This window comes from Carettochelys insculpta, chromosome 1, assembly GCF_033958435.1.
Source record: "Carettochelys insculpta isolate YL-2023 chromosome 1, ASM3395843v1, whole genome shotgun sequence".
Lineage (NCBI taxonomy): Eukaryota > Metazoa > Chordata > Testudines > Carettochelyidae > Carettochelys > Carettochelys insculpta.
In genome coordinates, this window is record NC_134137.1 from 2,922,591 (window position 1) to 2,936,873 (window position 14,283).

General features: G+C 45.4%; 1 protein-coding gene across 1 annotated transcript; it reads left to right on the top strand.

The window, feature by feature from the left end:
- Nucleotides 1-7,889: 7,889 nt before the first annotated feature.
- Nucleotides 7,890-8,861, top strand: LOC142001938 (olfactory receptor 52E4-like). The gene has a single exon (XM_074977609.1). The coding sequence runs from the start codon at nt 7,914-7,916 to the stop codon at nt 8,859-8,861; it is 948 nt and encodes a 315-aa protein (XP_074833710.1). The 5' UTR covers nt 7,890-7,913.
- Nucleotides 8,862-14,283: the final 5,422 nt, after the last annotated feature.

Genomic DNA, 14,283 nt, shown 5'->3' on the forward strand with positions numbered 1-14,283 from the left:
GAACCTGCCTGCCCCACACCTGGATCATCTGGCAGAGATGGGCAGGACCACAGAATACTCCTGGGGCAAGCTCAAGCACCGTGCTCTCCCAGAGATGGGGTGCATGTCATACTGGAGCCTCTGCAGTTATTTATTGAGCAATAAAAGCTGTAGAGTTTCACAGAATTTTGAATATTGTGTGCAGAATTTTATTTTATTTGTTGCAGAATTCCTTTATAAGCAAGAGCTACAGGGTGGGAATGGGATGCACGAGTTGAACCATCTATAAAAGAGGACTATCCACCCTCCTCTGGAAATCTTCCATTGAAGGAGCTTTCACAGCCTTCCAAGGCATCTGATCCATTGTCCTCTTGTTCTTACAGTTAGGGAATCCTCCTGTTTTGTACGGGCAGGATCAGCTGAGAAACAGACGAATGGAAAATACTCCCATCAGCTGCATCCTGATTGCTAAAAAGTGATCAGTTTTTAAAGTGCTAATATGCAAATACTTGAAGTCTAAATAAAAAGATGGGTGAACTGGAGTGAAAAGTGAACTGGACGGGAAAGGTGGGTGACCTGCCTCGTGTTTAATGAGGATATTGACACAATAGGCATCACAGAAACTTCGTGGAATGAGGATAATCAATGGGGCACTTAATACCAGGGTAGAAAACCTGTTGAAAGAAAAGAACAAGTCATGCTGGTGGGGGAGTGGCACGAAATGAAAGCAAAGCATAGATGCAAACGAAGTAAAAAGCCTACACAAACCAAAATGTACTACAGAATCTTCAGCGATAATAATTCTGTGCTCTAATAAAAGGAATATAACAGGAGAGCTACACCACTAACCACTGGACCAGAATGGTGATACTGGTTGAACTTACCTCACGACCTGACTGGTGCTGGACAAGAGAATTTGCAGGAGCACAGGAGGTCAATATTGTCTAGCACATTACCAACAATTCCAGTGCTTACTGGGTTCTTAGAAGACACTTAGGGATAAATTAGAGCTAAATAACAGCACAGAACACTGTGAGCCAGGACTGGTGTCTGGAAACAAACTTGATGGGATGTCAGGAAACTTGGCCACACCCATGATAAGTGATCGTCTGGCTAACTAAAATCATGCTGAATTATGGATGTTTCCAGATGAGAGAGTGCCAGGTTAGAGATTTTTCAGCTTGTAATTACAATGCCCAAGGAGAATAGAGAAGCTATAAATAGGAATAACAATGGTGGATTTCAAGTCTGGAATGTAGAGGTGAAGTTTCTTGGCATCTTAAATGAATGCATCCTGGAGCAGCTGATCCTGGAACTCACAAGTTGAATTGAAAATTTTAATTTCATCTGAAGTGGAGCTTAGGGTCTGGTCCAGAACGGGAATGTAGATGAACTGCTTTGTAACAGTGACCATAATGTACTAGAGATGAAAACTAAAAGTAAATATAAAGTTAAACAAAAAGCATAGCCAGAGAACCAAAAAGTGTCACAGTAGCTGAACAAGAAAGTAACGAAACAGCAGTGAGAGGCAAAAGAGCACCTCATAAAGAGCAGCAATTCAATCCCATTGAGGAAAACAGAAAGGAGCGTTAACTCCAGCAGATGCAGTGTGAAAATGGATTTAGAAAAGCCAAGAGCGGAATCTGAGGGACAGTCAAAGCCTCAAAAAGTAAAAGCAAAATAGAAGGCATCACAGGAAGGAGCCTGAAGGATTAAGTGCCCTGGGCCCTCTGAGAAGAATGGTGTGCTGAGAAGAGTACTGGCTTGTGTGTCATCCTTCCAGTTGATCTTTGTGTGACCTGAGCTTCTTTTATCATCTGAACAAAGGGGACATGTTCCTAGTAATGCATGTGTCCTGGGCACATGCAGGATATCAGGGCTTCAGGAGACCTAGGCATTATCCCTAGTTTTCTTACTAATCAACTATAATTGTTAAACATACACAAATACACAGAGCTGCCAGTTCCTCTCTCTCCCAGCACAGAGTCCAAGACTTCTCATCTCCTTTGGGACAGTCCCTTAATTGCTGGTGACTCTTAAACCTGCATAAATAGCTCAGAAGCACGGATAGACTCATCTCCAGTCTGTTTGCATCCAGATGCTACTTCAGTGCTTGATATTGAGCAAATGCCAGTTGGACTGCACAGAGTTACACAATGCACATAGCTGTCTTGGCTGTCAGCATAGGATACTGCTGCAGATGCTGGAGTCAGAGAGATGTGGACACAGCTGCCTGAAGGAACTCAAGAGAAGACAATTAATTTGTAATTTTCACCAGTCAGAGTAAGTTTGTTGCACTTTCTGCTCTGCTTAGCTGTTAAACATGAAGGGCACCTGCCTCACAGGATGAGTTTGCTCCAATGCCAGTGGAAGTGGCCAAAATGTTACGTCTTCTCTGCAGTGTTGTTTATTCGTTACAGAATCACAGAATCCTAGGGCTGGAAGAGACCTCAGGAAGTCATCAAGTCCAACCTTCTGCTGAAAGCAGGACCAATCCCAACTAAATCATCCCAGTCAGTGCTTTGTCAAACCCAGACTTTAAAACTTCTAAGGATGGAGAGTCCACCACCTCCTTAGGTAACCTATTCTTTTGCTTCCCCACCCTCCTAGTGAAATAGTTTTTTCCTAATATCCAACCCAGATCTCCTCCACTGCAACTTGAAATCATTGCTCCTCATTCTGTCATTTGTCACCACTGAAAACAGGCTGCCTGCATCCTCTTTGGAACATCCTTTCAGGTAGTTGAAGGCTGCTATCAAATTCCACCTCACTAATCTCTTCTGCCGACTAAATAAACCGAAATCCCTCAGTGTCTCCTTATAAGACATGCTTGAGCCCTCCTCTGGACTCTCTCTAAAGCGTCCACATCCTTTTTGTTATGGGAGGGCCAGAATTGGACACAATATTCCAGATGTGGCCTCCACAGTGATGAAGAAGGGGAATAGTCTTTTGCCAAGTGGCCATGCGCTAAATCTATGGGAAATGCTCTTACTAATGCAGCCCATTATTCTGTTAGCCTTCTTGGCTGCATGAGCACACTGTTGACTCATGTCCAGCTTCTCATTCACTGTAATACCAGATCTTTCCTCTGAAGATCTGCTGCTTAGCCACTCAGTCACCAACCTGTAGCAGTGTTTGTGATTCTTATGTTGTAAGTGCAGGACTCTGCACTTGTCCTTCTTAAACCTCATCAGATTTATTTTGGCCCAATCCTCCAATTTATGTAGGTCACTCTTGACCCTATCCCTAACCTCCAGCATATCTACCTCTCCACCTAGCTCAGTGTCATCTTTGAACTTGCTGAGGGTGCAATCCATCCCTTTGTCCAGGTCATTAATGAAGATGTTGAACAAAACCAGCCACATGACCAGCCCTTTGGGAATCCGCTTGATACCGATCACCAACCAGGCATAGATCCATTGATCACAACCTGTTGAACCCAATGATCCAACCAGCTTCCTATCCACCTTACAATCCACTTATCCAATCCACACTTATTTGACTTTCTGGCAGGAATACTGTGAGGAATCACATCAAAAGCTTTGCTAAAGTCCAGGTATTTCACATCTGCCACCTTTCCCATATGCACAGAGCTAATTACTTCATCACAGAAGGCAGGCAGATTGGTCAGGCGTGACTTGCGCCTGGTGAATCCATGTTGACTATTCCTGATCACTTTCTTCTCTTTCAAGTGCTTCAAAATGGATTCCTTGAGGATCCCCTCCATGGTTTTTCCAGGTACATCCAAGGGGTGCCTCAGCCCTTTTGGTCACACCATGATACTGGGAATTCAAACCTTTTCAGGATGTGATGATGTATGGAATTTTGGTGAGATTTTACAATACTACGACTATCAAGATTACAAAGTAGCAATGAGGAGTGTTACTTAGGCCGTGTAATGCATCTTCAAAATGTATTCACTTTGTATTTTGGATGCGTATATGTATGCATGTCTGTGTTTCAAAACTTGTGCTATTTGATGCACCTAGATATTTTAACATCAGAACTTCCTAGCCTGTTTGATGGGCTGTTAAGGACCATCAGATATTCAACTGGCCCATTGAAAGATGACAGGAGACAAACCTTATGATTCATCAAGGCAAGTAGGGGCATTCTTATGGATAGGACTCTAAAGCTGCGTCTACACGTGCACGCTACTTCGAAGTAGCGGCAGTAACTTCGAAATAGCGCCCGTCGCGGCTACACGTGTTGGGCGCTATTTCGAAGTTGAAATCGACGTTAGGTGGCGAGACGTCGAAGTCGCTAACCCCATGAGGGGATGGGAATAGCGCCCTACTTCGACGTTCAACATCGAAGTAGGGACGTGTAGACGATCCGCGTCCCGCAACATCGAAATAGCGGGGTCCTCCATGGCGGCCATCAGCTGGGGGGTTGAGAGATACTCTCTCTCCAGCCCTTGCGGGGCTCTGTGGTCACCGTGGGCAGCAGCCCTTAGCCCAGGGCTTCTGGCTGCTGCTGCTGCAGCTGGGGGTCCGTGCTGCATATACAGGGTCTGCAACTAGTTGTTGGCTCTGTGTATCTTGCACTGTTTAATGAAAGTGTGTCTGGGAGGGGCCCTTTAAGGGAGAGACTTGCTGTTGAGTCCGCCCCGTGACCCTGTCTGCAGCTGTGCCTGGCTCCCTTATTTCGATGTGTGCTACTTTGGCGTGTAGACGTTCCCTCGCTGCGCCTATTTCGATGTTGGGCTGAGCAACGTCGAAGTTGAACATCGACGTTGCCGGCCCTGGAGGACGTGTAGACGTTATTCATCGAAATAGACTATTTCGATGTCGCTACTTCGAAATTAGCTATTTCGATGTAGCGTGCACGTGTAGACGTAGCCCCTGTGCATGGAACAAAGAAAGCAGCAGCCGCATGGCAAAAGACTATAAAATGCAGCCACATCTTCTCCATTTGGTCTTCATCTTGTCTTCATTCCAGCTTCTTACCTCTAGAAGAACCATTTTACACAGGAAGCTCTGAACACAGAGCGGAAAGACTCATATAAGCTGTGCATGAGTTCCAGAGGGACTTGCAAACCATCATTTTCACCAGTACTGCTAAAAACCTGATCCTTGGGCTCTGAACCTGGCATGTGTGTGACACTTCTCTCCTTATTCTTTTCCTTCTTTACCATATACCTTTTGGTTTAGACACTAATGGATTAACAAGCAGCACAATACCTGTGGTAAGGACCAAACCTATACAGACCAGGGAATGTGGCTGACCCTTTGGGGTCGGAAACAACTTTTTGTGCATGTGAGAAGGGTTTTAAAATAAGTTTTATTGTACTGGATCTAGGTGGAACTTTGGAGCCAGAGGCATGGGATGCTATAAGGGGCCTGCGATTTCTTGTTGTTGTTGTGGTTGTCCTCTTTATTTTCCTTCTGTCTGGGGACCCAGAAGCACAGATTGTGCCTTGTTGGAGAGTATATTCAGTGCTACCCACCAGCGTTGGGAGTAGCTGGTCTCCCTTTTGTAGCCTTCCCTCATCTAGGCTTTGCCAGTGAGGGATGCCTCATGCACCGTGGTCACACAGGTGCCCAGCAATCCATAATACAGTGCCCTCATCTATGTGTTGGACCTGCAATCCCTGTTCCAAGAAGCTAACTTTGCATGTGCTGTATTGAAACATCTTGTTTGCATGGGCCCAGCTCACCACATGATCCAGACAATCAGTGTGCCAACCCTGGCTCCCTTATTGCAACCACACTGCTAAACTTTGGATTGAGTGCAAATTTCATTTGCAGTAATTTCCTATTGGCTTCCAAACCATTGATGAAAATAATGAGCAGCCTCAGGCCTAGATCTGATCCCTGCAGAACCCCAGAAGAAACAGACCCTTTAACTGACAATGATCCACTGACAGTAGTTTTTTGGGATATGTCTATTAACAGCTTCTACTCCAGCTTACCTGTGCAGTACTGATATTGCAGAGTGCTCCCTGCTACATGTGAGTGTTTTCCTACTAATGCAAGTGCCACACTGAATTAGACAATTGTTAATCTGCACATTTCTCTCTATCAACCCATTTTGCATTCTTATTAAAGGGTAAAATCTGGTTTATTTCACAGGAACAGTTTTCCATTCCTGATGTGGATTAGCATGAGCTATATTCTTAGATGTATTTTTGATTTGATCCCATGCCAGATTTTCCATTCCGTGTCTCCTAACCTTTTCAAATCTTGTTTTCAAACTTTCTTGTCTTTAATATGTTATGCTGAACACAGAACTGCCCTGTATTTGGTTCTTATTTTGGCTCCCCTGCTGCCTGATTCAGACTTTTGGTTCGGAATTAGATGTGTGGTTGATTTGTCAATTCATAACTCAGGTTCTGAGTTCTTGTGGGTAAAGCCCACTTCGTCGGATGGGCTGGAGGGGAAACACAGAATCCAGGGTTAATACAACAGGGAGTGAGGCACGAGAACAGGAGAAACTTGTTACTCTGCTATCACTAGTAGGACCAGTTAATTAAGCTGGATGTGTCTCATTCTTGCATATGTCAAAAATGGAGAAATTGCCCTTAAATGCATATCAGTTAAGATCTCATTTCAGGCCACAATTAAAGGTGGTTTGGTTTTGTTTTAGTTGTTTGGGTGTAAAAATGTTTGGTTTTTTTGCAACAGTGACACACTGCTGACTTCTACATATCTTGGGTCCTTTATGTAGTTTATTTTGTTGTCCATTATGACCCCTAGACCTATATCTGCCTTATTCCCTCCTACGTGAGCCTAGATGATTCACATTTTGTATACGTGAAACTGATCGTTCCTTCCCATATGGAGTACATTTCATCCTATTTATCTCAGACCATTTGCCCCATTTGCCCTGATCATTTTGAATTATGATCCTATCCTCTAAAGCACTTGCAACCCATCCCAACATTGTATTACCTGCAACCTTTATAAGCATACTCTTTATGCCATTATCTAAACCATTGATGACGATATTGAGTAGAATGGTCCCAGAACTGATCCTTGCAGAATTCCACTTGTGATGTCCTTCCAGTATGACTGTAAACCCTGGATAAGAATTCTCTGGGAACAGTTGTGTAAGTAGTTATGCACCAACCCTCCAGTAACTTTATTTAAGTAGTATTTCCCTAATTTATTAATGAGAAGGTCAGGTGAGACTATAACAAATGTTTACGAAGTTCTCGGTATTCCACGTTTACCTCTTTCCCATTATCCACAAGGCTTGTTGCCCTGTCAAGGCAAGCTATAGGGTTAGTTTGACGTGATTTTTTTTAACAAATCCATGCTGTTATTTATAACCTTATTATCCTCTACGTATTCACAACTGGATGCCTTAATCATTTGTTCCATTATCTTTCTTGATACAGAAGTTAGGCTGACTGCCCTAGAGTTTTCTGGGTTGTCCTCATGATGCTGCTCCCAAAGACACCCAAGTCTGTCCCTGGTGGTATGTTTTAGCTGGGATGTTCCCCTGGCATTTTTCTTGTCCAATGTTTGTTTGTTTTTTCCCACTGTATGATTTTGAACAAGTGGGTGAATGGGGCACTCCCTACAGCATGGACTCTGTAACCTAAGTTTAATTGCATTAAGGCTTGATGAAGGATTAACAGTTCCTATGCTCTTGTTTCCCACTGGTGATGATTGAGGTGTTCCAGACCATGGTCTGTAGCATGTCATAAAACATGGAACCGGCATTTTTAGGATCAGTTTTTCATTATCTTTTTCTCAGAATCATGAAAACGTAATTTTTCAGTGTGAGAAGAACAACCAACATGCTTCAGACATGAGAACAGCCCCCAGCAATACATAATATCTCAGATTTGTATTGTCTTTCCAGCCAGGCATTTGCACTGTGATGATGACCCTAGATCCTGGGCACATGAAGGAAATGAGATGAACATATGGTAAATGTAAGAGAAAAGGTTCCACCTCAGAGTTCAATAATTACTTCTCTACTCCATGTTGAATTCCAGTACAACTAATTTCATCAGCCCCTCCACCTTCATTCTGCTGGGCATTCCTGGCCTGGAAACAGTACATGTCTGGATCTCTCTCCCCTTCTGTGCGATGTATGTAATAGCCATCTTGGGGAACTTCACCATCCTGTTCATCGTGAGGACAGAGCCAAGCCTCCATGAACCCATGTACTATTTCCTCTGCATGCTGGGAGTCAGTGACCTGGTCCTCTCCACGTCCATCCTGCCTAAAATGATGAGCATCTTCTGGTTCAAATATAGGGAGATATCTTTTAGTGCCTGCCTCACCCAAATGTACTTCCTTCACTTTTCCTCATTGATGGGGTCTGGGATATTTGTGGCCATGGCTTTTGATCGCTACGTGGCCATATGCAATCCTCTGAGACATTCCACTGTCCTGACAAACCATGTTGTAGCCGTGATCGGCCTAGCCATGATGCTGCGTGGGGGCATCCTGTCACTGCCCTTTCCCTTCCTGGCAAGGCAGTGGCCATATTGCAGAACCAACATCATCCCGCACACGTACTGTGAACACATAGCTGTGGTGAAGCTGGCTTGTGCTGACATCCGCGTGGGTGATTACTATGGTCTCTTTCTGACACTCTTTGTGCTTGGTCTTGATATATTTTTTATTGCTATGTCCTATGTCCAGATCCTCAGGGCCATCTTCAGCCTCCCCACCAAGGACGCCCGGATCAAGACTTTTGGGACTTGTGGCTCCCACCTCTGTGTCATTTTAGTCGCCTACATCCCAGTTCTGTTCTCTGTCTTCACACACCGATTTGGACATAATGTGCCTCTGCATGTCCATATTCTCATTGCTAATGTGTACCTCCTGGTGCCCCCCATGCTGCACCCAATTGTCTATGGGGTGAGGACCAAACAGATCCGCAGCAGGCTGCTCCAGCTTGTTCCTCAGAAAGGGCTGTGAAGTTTTAAGATTGAGCTCTGTGCAGAGCTGCTGGTGGCACGGTGCCACACCCTCTTTCTCTAATTACTTACCAGAAACTCAGAGACTCATTAAATCCTTTTCAGATTGTACTCTGCTGTGTCTGTATGACAAACTGGGTACTTGGGCTATGGAAGTAGGTTATTGTTTTTACCTTTCTAAATGCTGATTGCCAGAGCCTCCCACGTCTCCTTCCCTTAACCCTCCTGTTTTGCCAGCCTCGGTCTCTCTTCCTCTTATCACCAAGCCCCTGCACTTTGCTACTTACTTTTGTTTCCACTTCCCCTCTCCCTCACTGGGGAAGGGAGAACCTGCGCCCTTGGGATGTGGCCATACCCTTCTTGTCCCCTCCCTCCTGGTGCTCCAGGACCCTCCTCCCCATGGGGCTGTGTGAGTGTGGGATGGTACAAACCCTGGGCATAGGGCTTGCCCTCCACCCCCCAACCCCACTTCCTGAGGGTCCCCCTTTTGTGGGATGCCTGCCCTAGCAGGGACTGCAGCTCAAGAGTGCATTACTTCCATGAGGAAGGCCTCAACAGTGGACTTCTCCACGCCAAACTGGTTGCCCACTGACTGGTAGCTATCGAGGGTGGTGAGACTCCAGAGGGTGATTGTGGCTGCTTCTCCTTGTGGGTGGAGGGCTGCAGCTGTGTGTCACCTCTCTGGAGGGCAGGGGGAGCCAGGCACAGAGCTGCATAAAGGCAGCCTTTTGCATGCAAAAGTTCTGTAGCCAGTGCTCGTCATCCCACTGCTCCATGACCATCTGGTCCCACCTGTCTCAACTGGCATGGTGTCTCCAGAGCCACCTGTCCACCACGGGGTGTGGTTGCAAAGGTGTAGCTCCCAATGCCAGGAAATGAGCTCAGGGTTGATCTTGCTGAGGGACAAGAAGTCAGCTGCCAGGAAGTGCAGCACAAGCTGCAGAATGTCCAAGTGGGGCCATAGCAATCCCATAGGCAGCTCCATCTGCATGGCACCTAGGGACCATCTGGGTCACCTGGAAATTCAAGGCAAGCACAGCAGGCACTGCAAGAGCTTTGGTGCCCCTCAGAGGGGTAGACAAGCCCACAGTAGGGGCAGGGAATGGTTGTCTGTAGGGGTCCCTTTCGGCACGCGTCTCCGCAGGTCACCAGCACCAGCTCTTGGAAAGAAATGGTGATCTGCAACCTGGCTGACATGGTTCCATGTGACCATTTTGCTGAGAGAGTGTCCCATCTGTCTGGCCACTCTCTGTCAAGAGAGCAGATTGCTTTTCAAAGAGCTTTGGTGTCTGGGTGTGCTCTCTCAACAGAAGTTTTGTTGAAAGATATCTTCCAATAAAAACTTCTCTCGACAGAAGCCTGCAGTCTAGACATAGCCTCAGATTTTTATTCCTTTTGGTAATCTACTATAAATTTTGAAGAATTTGTCTGTCTTTTTGATGAAGAACTCCTGCTAAATGGTAAGAGCCAGGACAACTAAATCTGGTATACAGCTCCTCTTACCGCACCTTAAAGCAAAATAAAGCTTTGGGTGTGTGTCAGAAGCACTGGACGTTCCTGGAATGAGATTACTTCTCATAAAATAAAACAGAAAAGAGACAATCACCAAATCAAATGAAGTCCTCAAAGTTGATGTAATTGAACAGATGTTGAAAGAGACTGACCCAGGATGAGCCAGACAAATAGGCTGAATCTGGAATAGGATTGTTTCTTAATAACACAGAGAAATATAGTAACAGAGAGAAAGCCGTGCTAGTCTATATGCTATCATAACAAAAAAGCAGTAAAGTAGCACTTTAAAGACTAACAAAATAATTTATTAGGCGAGCTTTCATGGGACAGACCCACTTCTTCTGAGCTCACCTGAAAAATTATTTTGTTAGTCTTTAAAGTGCTACTCGACTGCTTTTTTGTTTTGACAGAGAAATATGGGGTAGTGCTCTGTGTTTGACTTGAGGTTGAAAACCGGAAACCAAATGTTACTAGAAACCAAATTGACTATAGCCCCTTTTTGTTAAAACATAGTGGATGATAAAAGTTTCCAAGGATGAAGGGGAAAAAATAGAATTGATGGAATTCCTATTTCAAACATTTACTGAAAATAATTTAAAGAAAAATATTAACCCCATTTTTAAGAAATCTAAAATAAAAATTAACTCCATAAAATAACGCTGGTGTTTTTGAAAAATACAATCCTTTAAATAAAGGCATTTATTTTTCCTTTTATTTAAAAAAGCATTCACTGAGTTAAACTTTTCACAGTACTGCAGCTAGGTGATGACTGGGAGCCATAGACCTGAATGCAATGAGGGGGCCATGTGAGTCCTTTCTGTTCACTTCCTGATAATCAGAGTGGGAAATAGAGGCACAGTTGGTGCCTGGATAGGAACGTTCACATTGGTGTTACTTTGAAGAATGGTGGGTATCTGCTCTTCCTTCTGCAGGCTGCCCTGCTACTGGCACTGCCAATTAAGAATGTCCCAGGTGCCCCTCCAGTCACAGTTTGTACACCCTGGTTTGCAGAACCAGCTGCATGATGAGCCGGAAAGGTGCAGTGTCAAGGTAACCATGCATTATTACACTAGCAGAATACTTAAAAGGCCAGGCCAGCATTTGAGACTTTGATTAGAATGGTTCCCCACTGCTGTGGGGGAATCTAGAATTTGGCCCTGTGGCTCGTGATCATAATTTCACTATTCCAAAGAGCAGTGGTTTTCTTTAACTGCCTAATTAAATGGTGAAACTGGAACACAATTTGGCAATTACATGCCCCCTGGCAATGATGCAGTGGTTACTGTGACAATGACTTGTGCTCCCCAAAAGAAATCTATTGAAATTTCCACCCTTCCATTGAATGATGGCTGTTTGTTAGTTGCTAGCCTTGGTGTGCTGTGTCTGGGGTGCCAACAGTAGTACCATGTGCTTGCTCTTAACGGAAAGTCTTGAGTTTTTGTTGTATCACAACTCCTGTGAATGCAGAACAAGCCCAAAGCCCATTAACATGTTGAAATCACTGCTAACAGCAGGACTAAGTTAATTGCTGGAACTAACTAAAGGCCTTGAAACCATTACAGAACTAACAGACCAGCAGGGTAGAATGGGCCCTGCAGCAGACCCTGCTAGGATGGGGGAAAAGGCCACTCAGGCCAGCAGCCTGAGCTAGGGGAGCAGCTAGTGGTGCAACACAGGTGAGAGCAATCTGCAATCAGCTAACCAGAGCAAGCAGAAAGCAGCCAGTCAAGCCTGGACTAGGGGAGACTGAGAGAGGAGGTCAAGGAGTCTGGAGAACCATTGTGAAGGAGATCAGGAGAAAGCAACACAAATAAGGAGTGGAGGGACTGCTCACAAGCGCACTGGGGAGGGAAGAGGGCATAGGTTCCACTCCCCCAGGAAGGCTGAGAGCCCTGGCTGTGTCTAGAGGAGGGAAGGAGACTGGCTAACCAGCCAGAGCTACAGAGGTAGCCTCAGCCTAAACCCAACAGTCAGGGGAAGAGGCAGGGGGACCAGAAGCAGACAAAGGGGCACCTTGCCACAGCCCGCAGTATGGCAGTGTCGGTTGGCTGAAGACACTTGCCTGGGGACTGCAGGCTGTGGCTGATGCTTTGAGATTAGAAAGTGTCTTTTGCGGTAAGATTGTTCTTTTCTGTCACTGCTCATCATGACTTCCAGTGTCCAAATGGTGAGCCAAGGGCTGAGATGCCTCAGGAGATTTTATTATTGGCTTCCAGTGTGGTAAGACAGAGGTTTGCATTTCTTCAAGGCTTGGTACAACCTACTGATAAAACCTCCACGAGGCAGGTTGAGTTATCCTATTTCTCAGCAGTTTGTGCTGAATTTGGCACCCTGTTTGCATCCTATTGACACACAATGACACATGGACACCATTGTCAAGTCTTACATGGACTATTGCTAACCACTCCAGTACATTATATCCCTCTTACGGATGGAGAAACTCTTGTAGCAAAAATGTCCTGAGTCGGAAAGCTGGCCCATGAGTCCCTAGCTGCTGAAAGTTTGCTTAGCTTCTCTCAGACCTCACTCGTACAGTCCATGCAGCAGCACAGAGGTCTGGTGCTGTCTCTCCCTCGTGTTCTCTGGTGAGGCCATGTCCCTTGATTTCAGTGGGGCTGCTCCACTCACACCAGCTGAGGGATGGGCCCAAGGCACGTCACTAGAGATGAAGTGTCAGCAGTGTCCAGTGAGCTGGGAGGGAAGAGATGCAGCTCTACTGTGCAGGCACTGGGTGACCTGGGCACAACATATTCATGCATTCAGTGGTGATGATTGTTTATCAGATCTAGTGTGCTGCTACTGAAATGCCCTGGTCGGGCTGTTGACTCACAGGCTGCAAGGATTTGGTTCCTTGCAGAACAACGTTGAGTTCTATGCACTGGGTGGAATTCCAGACTATGTGCAGACCCTGGTAACTAAGCAAGATATGGCTGAAGAAAGGGCTGTGTGGGCACCTCTGTTGTGGCTGTAGTTTTTAGCACTCTATCTAATAAGTCTTTACCCCCTCCCCCATTTAAAAAGGCTGAAACTCCACGAATCACAAAACACACCTAGTCTTGCTGCATCTAATACAAGCCAGAAGAGCAATGACAGTTCATGGCCAGGGCAATAGTGCTGATGGGATGGGACCAGGACGTCCAGTTCCTATTCTCTGCTCTACAACCAGGTCATTGCATGGCTTTGGGTAAACCACTCTACCTCTGTGGCATTCCTTCATCCAAGACATGGGATCACGCTGCCTAGCAGACTGACTAAAGAGCTTCTGGAAGTAATGACCAAAGGCATCACAAATTGCATAATAGAGCCAGGTTCACTGTTCAACATCATCCCCTGGGCAAGGGGCACAAGGGAAAAGAGGCCATTTCTCTCATTCCCTTTGAGCTTTTGCAGCAATCTGTTCTCTGAGCGGCATCCCATACTCCTGTGTAACACAGGGCCTTATCCTTCCAGCTCTTCCAGCTGCTGTCCACCTACATTCAAAGCTGATACAGTCCACAGGAACAGACTTCCTTGCCTGCCTCACAGCTCTAGTCTGGAGTCTATAAGAATAAATGTATATGATGTATACACTGTAAGCTTATATTCAAGCATCTTCAAACTTTCACTACGGGCCTGCAGGGCTTACGCTCTGTAAGATGTTGGCATTAACACTTGTTTATATGTGTGCAGATAAGTGTGAGTATGTAGAAATTTCCAGAATTTTAGCTTCTTTAGTTTAACCCCAATGGGACAGAAGGAAACCAGTAGGCTGACCGATTATGTGGTGTTAAGATATCTTGTGGGATATCTGAAAAAAGGACCAGTGTGTTGACGTGCACTGTGATATTTATCTTGTGCAGTACCCGAAGGTGCCAAAATACAATGGCTCTGTTAGACTGGCCGTCCTGTTTCCCATAGAATAGACAGAGTGA

What these genes read in the sequence shown, in the direction of transcription:
- LOC142001938 (XM_074977609.1), top strand. Translation starts at nt 7,914, where the DNA reads ATGTTGAATTCCAGTACAACTAATTTCATCAGCCCCTCCACCTTCATT.